The sequence below is a fragment of the Carcharodon carcharias genome, chromosome 10 (assembly GCF_017639515.1).
Source record: "Carcharodon carcharias isolate sCarCar2 chromosome 10, sCarCar2.pri, whole genome shotgun sequence".
NCBI lineage: Eukaryota > Metazoa > Chordata > Chondrichthyes > Lamniformes > Lamnidae > Carcharodon > Carcharodon carcharias.
Window position 1 is genome coordinate 50,732,310 of NC_054476.1, and position 16,171 is coordinate 50,748,480.

General features: G+C 45.1%; 1 protein-coding gene across 3 annotated transcripts in view; it reads right to left on the reverse strand.

Moving 5' to 3' along the window:
- Window positions 1–16,171, reverse strand: part of LOC121283632 (ecotropic viral integration site 5 protein homolog) — a 431,317-nt gene that overhangs the window by 118,680 nt on the left and 296,466 nt on the right. For all 3 annotated transcript variants that reach the window (XM_041198414.1, XM_041198415.1, XM_041198413.1), the window contains one exon: window positions 1,221–1,286. In XM_041198414.1, coding sequence (XP_041054348.1) covers window positions 1,221–1,286 — 66 coding nt within the window. The remainder of the gene's footprint in view (window positions 1–1,220; window positions 1,287–16,171) is intronic.

Consider the following 16,171-nt stretch of genomic DNA (forward strand, 5'->3'; position numbering starts at 1 on the left):
TTAAAACACTTGTCTCCAGTGAGAGGGAGAGAGAGGAAGAGAGAGGGAGAGAGAGAAGAGAAACAAACAGACAGAGAGAGGTGTCCTTCTTGCTTTTTTATTTTTGTTCTTCTGCTCTGCCCAACACTGGTTTTCGGTGCCAGCTTTAAACTAATTTCTCTGTGTATTCCCAGAAGGGAAATAGGCATGTCTTGCATCCAAAGTCCATTTTGCTTTCATCTCAGAATTTTTTTTGACACAATCTGAGATAAAAATCAATGGGAGATGGTTTTTGGATGTCTGATGGGATATAGCTGGCTGGAGGGGGAGGGAGGGGGGCCAGTGGGGTGGGGTTGTTTCCATTGTTTTCACAGAAACACAGTGATTTAAAAGTCTAACCTTTTGTATTTTATATGTCTCCCTTTCAAGTGTCTCTGTTTCAAGTGGGCCTTGACACCTCTTCAGGTGCAAAATTTCATGTCCTCTCAGGACAGGTTGGTCAGTATATTCCACATATGAATTTTCCAGAAGGGTTGCTCCACAGTATCAGCCATCTTTTGAGCAGTGATTTTTTTTGTGTTTTTTTTAAAACACGTCTTCTTTAAACAGATCAATATGTCTGTAGTTAGTTGCAGATTGTGGGTTGCGCTCACTCCGACATCATGACAGCTTCGTGACAGTTATTAACCACTTTTGCAATTTACCCTGCCACTTCCAACAATTTCTGTACATATATCCTAGGTCGGTTTGCTCCTATGCTCCTTTTAGAATTGTATCCTTCATTTAATATTACTTCACACGTCTTGGCATTAAATTTCATCAGTCACATATCTGTCCACTCCACCAACCTGTTTTTGTCCTCTTGAAGTCTACCACTATCCTCATCACAGTTCACAATGCTTCCAAGTTTTGTGTTATCCACAAACTTTTAAATTGTGCCCTGCACATCCAAGTCAAAGTCGTTAATATAGATCAAGAAAAGCAGTGGTCCAAATGTTGATCCCTTTATAATTTCCTCTAGTCCGATAAACAACCGTTCACCATTTCTCTCTCTTTCTTGTCACTCAATCAACTTTCCTCAACAAATTCTCTAAATTTCCCCACAGTTGAGGTAAATCACACAGATCTTTAGTTTAAGGGTTCATCATTTGCTCTTGCAGGCTTCAAATTTGCTGAGTCTGTTACACTGTTCACTCAATTGATACATTGTACCCCTTCCATAACATCAAAGTTTTACTTACTCTTTCTATGAAACACTGTAAGAACCATTTTGTGGTGTATATTCCTGTAGACATTTGCTCTTTGTCCTGTAATGCAAAATCACAAATATAATTTCAAAAACTAGTAGATCTCATGATGTTACTCATTGTTGGGGCAATCAGAAAATACAAACAGTTTCTAATTCTGCTGACAATGAAATCTTTTTATTCTTGAGTTAAGAGGAAAATATAAATAACCCTAACATTTGAAAAAGCCTTTTCTAATTTTTAAAATGAAAACATTACTCTGAAGAATGGCCTACATAGACTCATAATAGTAAAATGCCACCCATTGATAAATGTACCATATGTCATAAATCGTTTTAACAGATGTCTATTGTTATAAAACCGTGTTTTATATCAAAAATGACTTTACTTACTGTGGGCTGAATCCACAGGGTAAGATTTAAAAAGACTGACAACAGCATTTTAAGTAAGCTAAACAGCAGTTCTTATGATGACAGAACATTTACATAACTTCACCTTGCAAATTACAAAGCTATCAGAAAGGAGTCATACTGTCTGGAAGCAGCTCACCAGGACAATCAATTTAAAAAAGTGTGAGTGGTCCATTCCCCGAACTATTCACTGACATCCACACATAATCTGTTCAGATGGGTGCGAACCGAGCCATTAAACTCAATCACTTTGGTCAATGGTTGAGAAGAGGGCTCCATCTAATCACTTTAAACAATGCACCTGGAAAGGAGGTTCCCGACCTGCTGTAACTGGCTAGTTTGTGATTGGACATCATGTGATAGCGAGCTAACCCTTTGTGTTAAAAAATAAACTGCTTTCCCAGATCAGAGTCAAACAGACTATGAGAGGGTAACAGTGGACACATGAACTAGGTGCAGGAATATGCCATACGGCCCCGCCATTCAATACAATCATGGCTGATCTGACTGTGGCCTCATTCCGCCTATCCCCGATAAATTCTTGACTAACAAGGGAGTCAAAGGTTATCTACCTCAGCCTTAAAAATATTCAATGGCCCTGCCTCTACTGCTATCCAAGGAAGAGCTTCTAAGACTCACGACCCTTAGAAAAAAAATTCTCTTCATCTCTGTCTTAAATAGGAGACCCCTTATTGTTAAACCACGTCTCTTAGTTCTAGTCTCTCCCACAAGAGGAAACATCCTTTCAGCAACCACAATGTCAAGTCCCCTCAGGATCTTATATGTTTTAGTAAGATTGCCTCTCATTCTAAACTCCAATGGATACCATAAGACCATAAGACATGGGAGCAGAAATTAGGCCCATTGAGTCTGCTCCACCATTCAATCATGGCTGATAAGTTTCTCAAACCCATTCTCCTGCCTTCTCCCCATAAACTTTGATCCCCTTACCAATTAAGAACCTATCTATCTGGGTCTTAAATACACTCAATTATCTGGCCTCCACAGCCTTCTGTGGCAATGAATTCCATAGATTCACCACTCTCTGGCTAAAGAAGTTTCTCCTCATCTCTGTTCTAAAAGGTATTCCCTTTATTCTGAGGCTGTGCCCCCAGGTCCTAGTTTCTCCTACTAATGGAAACATCTTCCCCACGTCCACTCTATCCAGGCCTTTCAGTATTCTGTAAGTTTCAATCAGATCCCCCCTCATCCTTCTAAACTCCATCGAGTATAGACCCAGAGTCCTCAAATGTTCCTCATAGGTTAAGCCTTTCATTCCTGGGATCATTCTCGTGAACATCCTCTGGACCCTCTCCAGGGCCAGAACATCCTTCCTGAGATACGAGGCCCAAAATTGCTCACAATATTCTAAATGTGGTCTGACCAGAGCCTTATAAAGCCTCAGCAGCACATCCCTGCTTTTATATTCTAGTCCTTTCGAAATAAATGCCAACATTGCTTTTGCCTTCCTAACTACCGACTCAACCTGCAAGTTAACCTTAAGAGAATCCTGGACTAGGATTCCCAAGTCCCTTTGCACTCCAGATTTCTGAATTCTCTCCCCATTTAGAAAATAGTCTATGCCTCTATTCTTCCTACCAAAGTGCATGACTTCACACTTCCCCACGTTGTATTCCATCTGCCACTTCTTTGCCCATTCTCCTAATCTGTCTAAATCCTTCTGCAGCCTTCCCACTTCCTCAATACTACCTGTCCCTCAACCTATCTTTGTAAGATCTGCAAACTTAGCCAGAATGTCCTCAGTTCCTTCATCTAGATCATTAATGTATAAAGTGAAAAGTTGTGGTCCCAACACTGACCCTTGCGGAACTCCAGCAGTCACCGGCTGCCATCCTGAGAAGGACCCCCTTATCCCCACCCTCTGCCTCCTGCCAGACAGCCAATCTTCTATCCATGCTAGTGCCTTGCCTCTGACACCATGGGCTCTTATCTTACTGAGCAGCCTCCTGTGCGGCACTTTGTCAAAGGCCTTCTGGAAGTCCAAGTAGATAACATCCATTGGCTCTCCTTTGTCTAACCTGCTTGTTACCTCCTCAAAGAATTCTAACAAATTTGTCAGGCATGATCTCCCCTTGATGAAACCATGCTGACTTTGCCCTATTTTACCATGTACTTCCAAGTATTCTGAAATCTCATCCTTAATAATGGACTCTAAAATCTTACCAATGACCGAGGTCAGGCTAATCGGCCTGTAATTTCCCATCTTTTGCCTCACTCCCTTCTTAAACAGGGGGGTTACATTAGCGATTTTCCAGTCCTCTGGGACCCTCCCTGACTCCAGTGATTCCTGAAAGATCACCGCTAACGCCTCCACTATCTCTACAGCTATCTCCTTCAGAACTCTGGGGTGTAATCCATCTGGTCCAGGTGATTTATCCACCTTCAGACCTTTCAGTTTTCCTAGCACCTTCTCCTTGGTAATGGTCACCATACTCACCTCTGCCCCCCGACTCTCTTGAATTTTTGGGGATGTTACTCATGTCTTCCACCGTGAAGACTGACGCAAAGTATCTATTCAGTTCCTCTGATATTTCTTTGTTCCCCACTACTACCTCTCCAGTGTCATTTTCCAGTGGCCCAATGTCCACTTTTGCCTCTCTTTTACCCTTTATATATCTAAAAAAAATTCTTGCAATCTTCTTTTATATTACTGGCTAGTTTACCCTCATATTTAATCTTCTCCCTCCTTATTTCTTTTTGAGTTGTCCTCTGTTGGTCTTTGTAGGCTTCCCAATCCCCTGGTTTCCCAATGCTCTTCGCTGCATTGTATGCTTTCTCTTTAGCTTTTATGCTGTCCTTGACTTACCTTGTCAGCCATGGTTGCCTTGTCCTCCCTTTAGTATGCTTCATCTTCCTAGGGATGAATTTTTGCTGTGTCTCCCAAATTATTCCCAGAAACTCCTGCCATTGCTGTTCCACTGTCTTTCCTGCTAGGCTCATCTCCCAGTCAATTCTGGCCAGCTCCTCCCTCATGCCTCTGTAGTTGTCTTTATTCAACTGTAATACCGTTACACCTGATTCCAGCTTTTTCCTTTCAAATTGCAGGGTAAATTCTATCATATTATGATCACTTCCTCCTAAGGTTTCCTTCACCTTAAGCTCCCTTATCAAATCTGCCTCATTACACATCACTAAATCTAGAATTGCCTGTTCCCTAGTGGGCTCCACCACAAGCTGCTCCAAAAAGCCATCTTGTAGACATTCCACAAATTCCTTTTCTTGGGATCCACTACCAACCTGATTTTCCCAGCTTACCTGCATATTGAAATCCCCTTGCCTTTCTTACACGCCTTTTCTATCTTCTGGTGTATCTTGTGCCCCACATCCTGATTACTGTTCGGAGGCCTGTACATAACTCCCATTATGGTTTTTTTTATCTTTGCAGTTCCTCAACTCTATCCACACAGATTCTACATCATCTGATTCTACGTTGTCTCTTGCCATCGATTTAATTTAATTTCTTACTAACAAAGCAACCCCCCCCCCTCTGCCAACCTGCCTATCTTTTCGATAGGATGTATATCCTTGGATATTTAGCTCCCAGTCCTGATGCCCTTGCAGCCATGTCTCCGTGATGTCCACCACATCATACCTGCCAATTTCAATCTGTGCCAAAAGCTCATTTACCTTATTTCATATACTGCGTGCATTCAGATACAACACTTTCGGTCCTGTATTTCCCGTCCCGTTTTTCATTGTTGTCCCTTTATCTGGTGTGCTTGAACTTAGATTCCTAGCCCTATCCAAACACTCTGTCCTATTTTGTGTTCTGGAGACTTTAATAGCCTCGCCTGGGCTCTCCTTTCTTTTCAGTTTTTTCATAATTTTCTATGAAGTTGAATCCACCCCCCCACACGCTAATCTGCTGCTTTGTTTCCCATTAGTCACACTTCTTGGGAGTTTCACCCTTCCCTTCCCCCCCACTTTCTAGTTTAAAGTCCCGTTGACCACCCTATTTACCCTTTTCGCTAGAACATTGGTCCCAGATCGGTTCAGGTGGAAACCGTCCCAATGGTCCCAACCGTCCCTCCTGTTCCAATACTGATGCCAGTGCCCCACGAAATGGAACCCCTCTTTCCCGCACCACTCCTTTAGCCACGTGTTTACTTCCCTTATTCTCGCGTCCCTATGCCAATGTGCACATGGCTTGGGTAGTAATCCGGAGATTATAACCCTTGGGGACCTGTTCTTTAATTTCGTCCCTAGTTCCTGATAATCCCCAAACAGGTCCTCTTTCCTAGTCTTACCTATGTTATTTGTCCCGACATGGACCACAACAACTGGATCCTCCCCCTCCCTCTCCAATGTCCTTTTAAGCCGGTCAGAGATGTCCCTCATCCTGGCACCAGGCAGGCAACATACCATGTAGGACTCTCGATCCTGCTTACAAAGGATGCTATCAATTCCCCTAATTAGAGAATCCTCTACAACTACCACTTGTCTTTTTGCTCCCCCCTCTTGAATGGCCTCCTGTGCCACGGTGCCGTTGTCAGCTGGCTCATCCACCCTACAGCCCTGTTCCTCATCCACACAGGGAGGAAGTACCTCGTATCTGTTGGACATGGTCAAGAGCTGAGGCTCCTCTGTTCTTGAATACAGGATCCCTCTACCTGCCTCACTTGCAGTCACACCCTGCTGACCCTGACCACTGACCGAATTTGAGGTACTTAATCTACCGGGTGTGACCGCCTCCTGAAACAAAGCATCTAGGTAACTCTCCTCCTCCTGGATGTGCCGCAGCATCCAGAGCTTGGACTCCAGCTCATCAATTCTGAGCCGGAGTTCCTCCAGCAACCAACACTTGCTGCAGATGTGGTCACTGCGGCTCGCAATGGGATCTGCCAGCTCTCACATCATACAGCTACAGCACATCACCTGCCCAGCCATCTCTACTTAGTTAATTAATTTGTTAATTAGCTTTGCAGTGTTTTTTTTTCAAATTTGGTGCAGATTTCCTACCAACTGATCAGGTCACAGCTTTCCTATGATGTCACTTTTTCAGTTTTGGTTTCAGATACAGGCCCTGCCTGTCCTGCCCATGGAAACAATGGATGCATTGGTTATCATCTTCCAAAATTCTGTAGATTCTGGAACAGCCCCAGCAGATTTGAGGGTGGCAAATGTAACCCCACCATTTAAAAAAAGGAGGGAGGGAGAAAACAATGAGTTACAGACCGGCTAGCCTAACATCAGTAGAAGGGAAAGTGCTAGAGTCTATTATAAAGCATGTGATAACAGGACACTTAGAAAATATCACTGGGATTAGACAAAGTCAACATGGATATATGAAAGGGAAATCATGTTTGACAAACCTAATGGAGTTTTTTGAGGACGTATCTAGCAGAATAGACAAGGGAGAACCAGCGGATGTGATGTATTTGGATTTTCAGAAAGCTTTGGATAAAGTCCCACATAAGAGATTAGTGTGTAAAATTAAAGCACATGGGATTGGGGGTAATATATCAGCATGGATTGAGAATCGGTTAGCCGACAGAAAACAGAGTAGTAGTAATAGATGGGTCTTTTTTGGAGTGGCAGGCGGTGACTAGTGGGGTACTGCAGGGATCAGTGCTTGGGCCACAGCTATTCACAATATATATTAATAATTTGGATGATAGAACCAAATGTAATATTTCCAAGTTTGCTGATGACATGAAACTTGGTGGGAATGTGAGCAGTGTGGAGGGTGTTAAGAGGCTTCAAGGTGATTTAGACAAGTTGAGTGAGTGGGCAAATACATGGCAGATACAGTATAACGTGGATAAGTGTGAAATTATCCGCTTTGGTAGGAAAAACAGGACGGCAGAGTATTATTTAAATGATGATAGATTGTGAAATGTTGATGTTCAAAGGGACCTGGATGTACTTGTACACCAATCACTGAAAGCAAGTATGTAGGTCCAGCAAGCAGTTGAGAAGGCAAATGTATTGTTGACCTTTATTGGAAGAGCTTTTGAGTACAGGAGCAAGGGTGTCTTACTGCAGCTGTGCAGAGACTTGGTGAGACCACACCTGGAGTAGTGTGTGCAGTTTTGGTCTCCTTACCTAAGAAATTATATACTTGCCATAAAGGGATTGCAGCAAAGGTTCACTAGACTGATTCCTGGGATGGCAGGATTTTTGTATGAGGAGAGATTGGGCTGACTAGGCCTGTATTCACTGGAGTTTAGAAGAATGAGAGGGGATCTCATTGAAACCTAAAAATTGCTGCCAGAGTTGGACAGACTGGATGAAGGGATGATATTTCCTCTGGCTGGGGAATCTAGAACAAGAGATCACAGTCTCAGGATACAGGGTAGAGCATTTAGGACTGAGATGAGGAGAACTCTGCTCAGCAGGTGGTGAACCTGTGAAATTCTCGACCACAGAGGGCTACGGAGGCCAAGCCACTGAATATACTTAAGAAGGAAATAGAAAGATTTCTGGGCTCTAAAACGTCAAGGGGTATGGGGATAGAATGGGCGTATAGCATTGAGATAGGGGATTAGCCTGATCATATTGAATGGCAGAGTAGGCTCAAAGGCTGAATGAGCTATTCCTGCTGCTATTTTCTATGTTTCTAAGATAACTCCCCCCAATCCCAGGAATCAGTTGAGTGAACCTTCTCTGAACTGCTTCTAAGGTATTTATATTCTTTCTTAAATAATGAGACCAAAATTGGACACACTACTCCAGATGTGGTCTCACCAACTGTAGCAAAACATTCCAACTTTTATATTCCATTCTCTTTGCAAAAACATTCCATTTGCCTTCCTAATCACTTGCTGCATTCTAACTTTTTGTGATTCATGTACCAGGACACCCAGTTCCCTCTGTACCAGAAGATAACTTGTGGCCTATCTTTCTCTCTCTATAGCCGTTCTGCAAATGTGCCCTGCCTGTATCGGATCAGCCAAGCACCATAGGCAGTGTCTTCAACATAAACCAAACAGCTACTGACTTCAGAGGAAAAGATAGACATTGTCCGTCAAGACTTTGAATTGTTCCTGCACAGGAGCTGGAAAAATCACTGAACATGGCCTGAAACTATTCAACATATCAATCTTCAGGATCCATATATGACTGCCTTTCTTTTGGACTGTGTGTGTGTGTGTGTGTGCACGCGCACGTGTGATGGATGTTGTCTGTGTGTTGTGTGTGCGCGGAATTGTGTATGTGGTATTGTGTGTGTGAGTGGTGTTTTGTTTGTGTGGTGTTGTTTGTGTGTGTGTTGTGTGTGTGTGGAGTGTTGTGTGTGTGTGGAGTGTTGTGTGTGTGTGGAGTGTTGTGTGTGTGTGGGGTGTTGTGTGTGTGTGTGGTGTTACGTGTGTGTGTGTGTGGTGTTGCGCGTGCGTGTGTGTGTGTGAGATGTTGTTCTGTGTGTGTGTGTGTGTGTGAGTGTGAGATGTTGTTCTGTGTGTGTGTGGTGTTGTTTCTGTGTGTGTGTGTGTAGTGTTGTGTGCGTGTGTGGTGTTGTGTGTGTGGTGTTGTTGCGCGTGTGTGTGTGGTGTGTGTTTGTGTGTGGTGTTCTCTGTGCGTGTGTGAGATGTTGTTCTGTGTGTGTGTGTGTGGCGTTGTTCTGTGTGTGTGTGTGTGTGTGTGTGTGTGTGGTGTTGTTCTGTGTGTGGTGTTGTTGGGTGTGTGTGTGGTGTTGTGTGTGTGTGTGGTGTGTGTATGGTGTTGTGTGTATATGCGTGTGTGTGGTGTGGCTGTTGTGTGCGTGTGTGTGTTGTGTGTTTGTGTGTGTGTTGTTATGTGCGTTGTGTGTGTGTGGTGTTGTGTGTTTAGGTGGTGTGTGTGTGGTGTTGTGTGCGCGTGTGTGGTGTTGTGTGTGTGTGGTGTTGTCTGTGTGTTGTTCAGTGTGTAGGTGTGTGTGTGTGGTGTTGTGTGTATGTGTGTGTGGTATGGCTGTTGTGTGCATGTGTGTGGTGTTGTGTGTTTGTGTGTGTGTTGTTATGTGCGTTGTGTGTGTGAGGTGTTGTGTGTTTGGGTGGTGTTGTATGTGGTGTGTGTGTGTGGTGTGTGTGGTGTTGTTGTGCGTATCCGTGTGGTATGGATGTTGTGTGTGGGTGGTGTTGTGTTTGTGTGTGTGTGTGTGGTATTGTGTGTGTGTTGTTGAGTGTGTAGTTATGTGTGTGTGTGTGTGTGTTGTGTTTGTAGTTGTGTGTATATTTGTGTGGTGTTGCTGTTGTGTGCGTGTGTGTGGTGATGTGTGTGCAGTGTTGTGTGTGTGTGTGTTGTTGTGTGTGGTGTGTGTGTGTGTGTTGTGGTGTTGTATGTAGATGTGGGTGTGGTTGTGTGTGTTTGTGGTGCTGTTGTGTGCATGTGTGTGTGTGGTGTTGTGTGTATGTGTGTGGTGTGTGTTTGTGTGTGTGTGGTGTTGTGTGTGTGTGTGTGTATGGTGTGTGTGGTGTTGCTGTGAGTTTAGGTGGTGTGTGTGTGTGTGGTGTTGCTGCTGTGTGCGCGTGTGTAGTGTTATGTGTGGTGTGTGTGGTGTTGTCTGTGTGTTGTTCAGTGTGTAGTTCAGTGTGTAGTTGTGTGTGTGTGTATGCATGTGTGTGTGGCGTGGGTGTTGTGTGCGTGCGTGTGGTGTGTGTTTGTGTGTGGTGTTGTGTGTGTTGTGTGTGTGGTGTTGTTGTTATGTGTGTGTGTATATGGTGTTGTATGTGTGTTGTTGAGTTTGCAGTTGTGTGTGTGGTGTGCATGTGTGGTGTTGTGTGTGTAGCTGTGTGTGTGTAGTTGTGTTTGTGGTGTGTGCGCAATGTTGTGCATATGTGTTGTGTGGCTGTTGTGTGCGGTGTGTGGTGTGTTGTTGAGTATGTGTGTTTGTTTGTGTGTGTGTGGTATTGTGTGTGTGTTGTTGAGTGTGTACTTATGTATGTGTGTGGGTTGTGTGTGTAGTTGTGAGTGTGCGTGTGTGGTGTTGTGTGTGTGTGTGTGGTGTTGTGTGTGTGTGGTGTTGTGTATGTGTTTGTGTGTGTGTGTGGAATTGTGTGTGTGTTGTTGAGTGTGTAGTTGTGTGTGTGTGTGTGTGTGTGTGTTGTGTGTGTAATTGTGAGTGTGTGTGTGTGTGTGTGGTGTTGTGTGTGTGTGTGTGTGGTGTTGTGTGTGTGTCTGTGGTGTGTGTGGTGTTGTGTGTGTGTCTGTGGTGTTGTGTGTGTTGTGTCTGTGGTGTTGTGTGTGTGTGTGCATTGTGGTGTGTGTAGATTTGGGTGTGGTTGTGTGTGTTTGTTGTGTGTGTGTGTGTGGTGCTGTTGTGTGTATGTGTGCGTGTGTGGTGTGTGTATGTGTGTGGTGGTGTGTGTTTGTGTGTGTGTGTGGTGTTGTGTGTGTGTGTGTGCGGGTATGGTGTTGTGTGTGGTGTTGTCGTGTGTTTAGGTGGTGTGTGTGTGTGTGTGTGGTGTTGCTGTTGTGTGCGCGTGTGTGGTGTTGTGTGTGGTGTGTGTGTGTGTGTGTGTGTGGCATTGTCTGTGTGTTGTTCAGTGTGTAGTTGTGTGTGTGTGTGGTGTTGTGTGTGTGGCGTCGGTGTTGTGTGTTTGTGTGTATGTTGTTATGTGTATTGTGTGTGTGTTGTTATGTATGTTGTGTGTGTGTGGTGTTGTTGTTATGCGTGTTGTGTGTGTGGTGTTGTTGTTATGTGTGATGTACGTGTGGTGTTGTTGTTATGTGTGATGTGTGTGTGGTGTTGTGTGTTGTGTGTGTGGTGTTGTTAAGTGTGTGTGTGTATGGTGTTGTGTGTGGTGTTGTGTGTTTGGGTGGTGTGTGTGTGTGTTGCTGAGTTTGCAGTTGCGTGTGTGGTGTTGTGTGTGTAGCTGTGTGTGTGTAGCTGTGTGTGGTGTTGCGCGTATGTGTGTGTGGGGTGTGGCTGTTGTGTGTGTGTGGTGTTGTGTGTGATGTTGTTGTGAGTATGTGTGTGTGGTGTTGCTGTTGTGTGTGTGTGTGTGTGTGTGTGTGTGTGTGTGTGTGGTGTTGTTGTGTCAGCGGTGTGTGTATGTTATTGTGAGTGGTTAGTGGGTGTGTGTTGGTGAGTGTGTGTGGTGCTGGTGAGTGTGTGTGGTGTTGTGTGTATGTGGTGTTGTGTATGTGGTGTGTGTGTTGTGTTGTGTGTGCGGTGTGTGTGTTGTGTTTTTGTGTGTGTGTGTGTGGTGTTGTTGTGTCTGCGGTGTGTGTGTGTGTTGTGAGTGGTTAGTGGGTGTGTGTTGGTGAGTGTGTGAGGTGCTGGTGAGTGTGTGTGGTGTTGGTGTGTGTGTGTGCGGTGTGCGGTGTGTGTGTTGTGTTTCTGTGTGAGTGTGTGGTGTTGTGTGTGTTATGGGTGTGGGTTGTTGTGTGGATGGGTGTGTGTGGTGTTGTGTGTGTGCATGTGTGTGGTGTTCTTGTTTTGTGTGTGTGTGCGTTGTGTGTATGGTGTGTGTGTGTGGTGTGGCTGCTGTGTGCGTGTGTGTGGTGTTGTGTTTGTGTGTGTTGTTAGGTGTGTTGTGTGTGTGTGTGCAGTGTGTGTGTGGTGTTGTGTGTATTGTTGTTGTGTGTATGTGTGTGTGTAGTGTTGCAGTTGTGTGCGTGTGTGTGGTGTTGTGTGTGTGGTGTGTGTGTGTGTTGTGGTGTGTGTAGTTGTGGGTGTGGTTGTGTGTGTGTGTGGTGCTGTGTGTATGTGTGCGTGTGTGTGATGTTGTGTATGTGTGTGGTGTTGTTGTATGCTTGTGTGTATGTGGTGTGTGCTTGTGTGTGTGTGGTGTTGTGTGTATGTGTGTGTGTGGTGTGTGTGTGTGTGTGTGTGTGTGTGTGTGGTGTTGTGGTGTGTGTTGTCCTGTGTGTGGTGTTGTTGTGTGTATGTATGTGTGTGTGTGTTGTGTCTGTGGTGTGTGTGTGATGTTGTTGTATGTATGTGTGTGTGGTGTTGCTGTTGTGTGCGTGTGAGTATTGTTGTGTGTGGTGTATGTGTATGTGTGTGTTCTGTGTGTTGTGTGTGTGTAGTTGTGTGTATGTAGCTGTGTGAGTGGTTGTGTGTTTGTTGTGTGTTTGTGTGCGTGGTGTTGTATGTATGTGTGTGTGTGGTGTTGCCGTTTTGTGCGTGTGAGTATTGTTGTGTGTGGTGTATGTGTGTGTTGTGTGTGTAGTTGTGTGTATGTAATTGTGTGAGTGGTTGTGTATTTGTGTGTGTGGTGTTGTGTATGTGTGGTGTTGTTGTGTGTATATATGTGTGTGTGGTGTTGTGTGTGTGTTGTCCTGTGTGTGTGATGTTGTTGTTGTGTCTGTGGTGTGTGTGCGTGTGTGGTGTTGTGTGTATTGTGTGTGTGTGTATGGAGTTGTGTGTGGTGTGTGTGTGTGTATGGTGTTGTGTGTGGTGTTGCTGTGAGTTTAGGTGGTGTGTGCGTGTGGTGTTGCTGCTGTGTGCGCGTGTGTGTGGTGTTGTGTGTGGTGTGTGTGGTGTTGTCTGTGTGTTGTTCAGTGTGTAGTTGTGTGTCTAGTTGTGTGTGTGTGTGTGTGTGTGTATGTATGTGTGTGTGGCATGGGTGTTGTGTGCGTGTGTGTGGTGTTGTGTGTTTGTGTGTGGTGTTGTTATGTGTGTTGTGTGTGTGGTGTTGTTATGTGTGTGTGTGTATATGGTGTTGTATGTGTGTTGTTGAGTTTGCAGTTGTGTGTGTGGTGTTGTGCATGTGTGGTGTTGTGTGTGTAGCTGTGTGTGTGTAGTTGTGTGTGTGGTGTGTGCGCAATGTTGTGCACATGTGTTGTGTGGCTGTTGTGTGTTGTGTGTGTAGTTGTGTGTGTGTGTGTTGTGTGTGTAGTTGTGAGTGTGCGTGTGTGTGGTATGTGTGTGTGTGGTGTTGTGTGTGTGTCTGTGGTGTTGTGTGTGTGTCTGTGGTGTTATGTGTGTTGTGTCTGTGGTGTTGTGTGTGTGTGTGCATTGTGGTGTTGTGTGCGTGTGTGGGTGTGGTTGTGTGTGTTTGTTGTGTGTGTGTGGTGCTGTTGTGTGTATGTGTGCGTGTGTGGTGTGTGGTGGTGTGTTTGTGTGTGTGTGGTGTTGTGTGTGTGTGTATGGTGTTGTGTGTGGTGTTGTTGTCATGTGTTTAGGTGGTGTGTGTGTGTGGTGTTGCTATTGTGTGCGCGTGTGTGGTGTTGTGTGTGGTGTGTGTGCTTGTGCGTGTGGCATTGTCTGTGTGTTGTTCAGTGTGTAGTTGTGTGTGTGTGTGTGTGTGTGGTGTGTGTATGTGTGTGTGGCGTCGGTGTTGTGTGAGTGTGTGTGGTGGTGTGTGTTGTTATGTGTATTGTGTGTGTGTGTTGTTATGTGTGTTGTGTGTGTGGTGTTGTTATGTGTGTTGTGTGTGGTGTTGTTGTTATGTGTGTTGTGTGTGTGGTGTTATGTGTGTTGTGTGTGTGGTGTTGTTATGTGTGTTGTGTGTATGGTGTTGTGTGTGATGTTGTGTGTGGTGTTGTGTGTTTGGGTGGTATGTGTGTGTTGTTGAGTTTGCAGTTGTGTGTGTGGTGTGCGTGTGTGGTGTGTGTGTAACTGTGTGTGTAGCTGTGTGTGGTGTGTGTGTGGTGTTGCGCGTATGTGTGTGTGGGGTGTGGGGGTTGTGTGTGGTGTGTGGTGTTGTGTGTATGTGTGGTGTGTGTGATGTTGTTGTGAGTATGTGTGTGTGGTGTTGCTGTTGTGTGTGTGTGTGTGGTGTTGTTGTGTCAGCGGTGTGTGTGTGTTGTTGTGAGTGGTTAGTGGGTGTGTGTTGGTGAGTGTGTGAGGTGCTGGTGAGTGTGTGTGGTGTTGGTGAGTGCGGTGTGTGTGTTGTGTTTCTGTGTGTGTGTGGTGTTGTGTGTGTTATGGGTGTGTGTCGTTGTGTGGATGGGTGTGTGTGGTGTTGTGTGTGTGCATGTGTGTGGTGTTCTTGTTTTGTGTGTGTGTGCGTTGTTTTGTGTATGGTGTGTGTGTGTGTGGTGTGGCTGCTGTGTGCGTATGCATGGTGTTGTGTGTTTGTGTGTGTGTGTTGTTAGTTGTGTTGTGTGTGTGCGGTGTGTGTGTGTTATGTGGTGTTGTGTGTGTTGTTGTTGTGTGTATGTGTATGTGTAGTGTTGCAGTTGTGTGCGTGTGTGTGGTGTTGTGTGTGTGTGTTGTGGTGTGTGTGGTGCTGTTGTGTGTATGTGTGCGTGTGTGTGGTGTTGTATGCTTGTGTGTATGTGGTGTGTGCTTATGTGTGTGTGGTGTTGTGTGTATGTGTGCGTGGTGTGTGTGTGGTGTTGTGTGTGTGTGTGTGTGTGGTGTTGTGGTGTGTGTTGTCCTGTGTGTGGTGTTGTGTGTATGTATGTGTGTGTGTGTTGTGTCTGTGGTGTGTGTGTGTGATGTTGTTGTATGTATGTGTGTGTGGTGTTGCTGTTGTGTGCGTGTGAGTATTGTTGTGTGTGGTTTATGTGTGTGTGTAGTTGTGTGTATGTAGCTGTGTGAGTGGTTGTGTGTTTGTTGTGTGTTTGTGTGCGTGGTGTTGTATGTATGTGTGTGTGGTGTTGCCGTTGTGTGCGTGTGAGTATTGTGTGTGGTGTATGTGTGTGTTGTGTGTGTAGTTGTGTGTATGTAGTTGTGTGAGTGGTTGTTGTGTTTGTGTGTGTGGTGTTGTGTATGTGTGGTGTTGTTGTGTGTATGTGTGTGTGGTGTTGTGTGTGTGTTGTCCTGTGTGTGTGATGTTGTTGTTGTGTCTGTGGTGTGTGTGCGTGTGTGGTGTTGTGTGTATTGTGTGTGTGTGTGTATGGAGTTGTTGTGTGTGGTGTTGTTGTATGTTTGTGTGGTGTTGTATGTGTGTGAGTGTTTGTGTGTGTCTGTGGTGCTGTGTGTTGTGTGTCTTTGGTGCTGTGTGTTTGTGTGTGTGGTGGTGGTGGTGTGTGTGTGTGCATGTGAATGGTGTTCTTGTTTGTGTGTGCAGTGTGGTCTGTGTGTTGTTCAGTGTGTAGTTGTGTGTGTGTGTGTGTGTGTGTGGTGTGTGTGTGTGGTGTTGTTGTGTGTATGTGTGTGTGGTGAGGCTGTTGTGTGCGTGTGTGTGTTTAGGTGTGTGTGTTGTTATGTGTGTTGTGTGTGTGTGTGTATGGTGTGTGTGGTGTTGTTGTGTTTTTGGGGTGTGTGTGTGTGTTGTTGAGTTTGTAGTTGTGTGTGTAGTTGTATGCGTGTGTGTGTGGTGTTGTTGTGCGTATGTGTGTGTGTGGTGTGGCTGTCGTGTGTGGTATTGTGTGTGTGTTGTTGAGTGTGTAGTTGTGTATGTGTGTGTGTTGTGTGTGTAGTTGTGAGTGTGTGTGTGTGGTGTGTGTGTGTGATGTGTGTATGTGTGTGGTGTTGCAGTTGTGTGTGTGTGTGTGGTGTTGTGTGTGTGTGTGGTGTTGTGTGTGTGGTGTTGTGTGTGTGTGTGTGGTGTTGTGTGTGTGTCTGTGGTGTTGTGTGTGTTGTTGTGTGTGTGGCGTTGTGTGTGTGTGTGTTGTGGTGTTGTGTGTAGTTGTGGGTGTGGTTGTGTGTATGTAGTTGTGTGAGTGGTTGTTGTGTGTTTGTTGTGTGTTTGTGTGTGT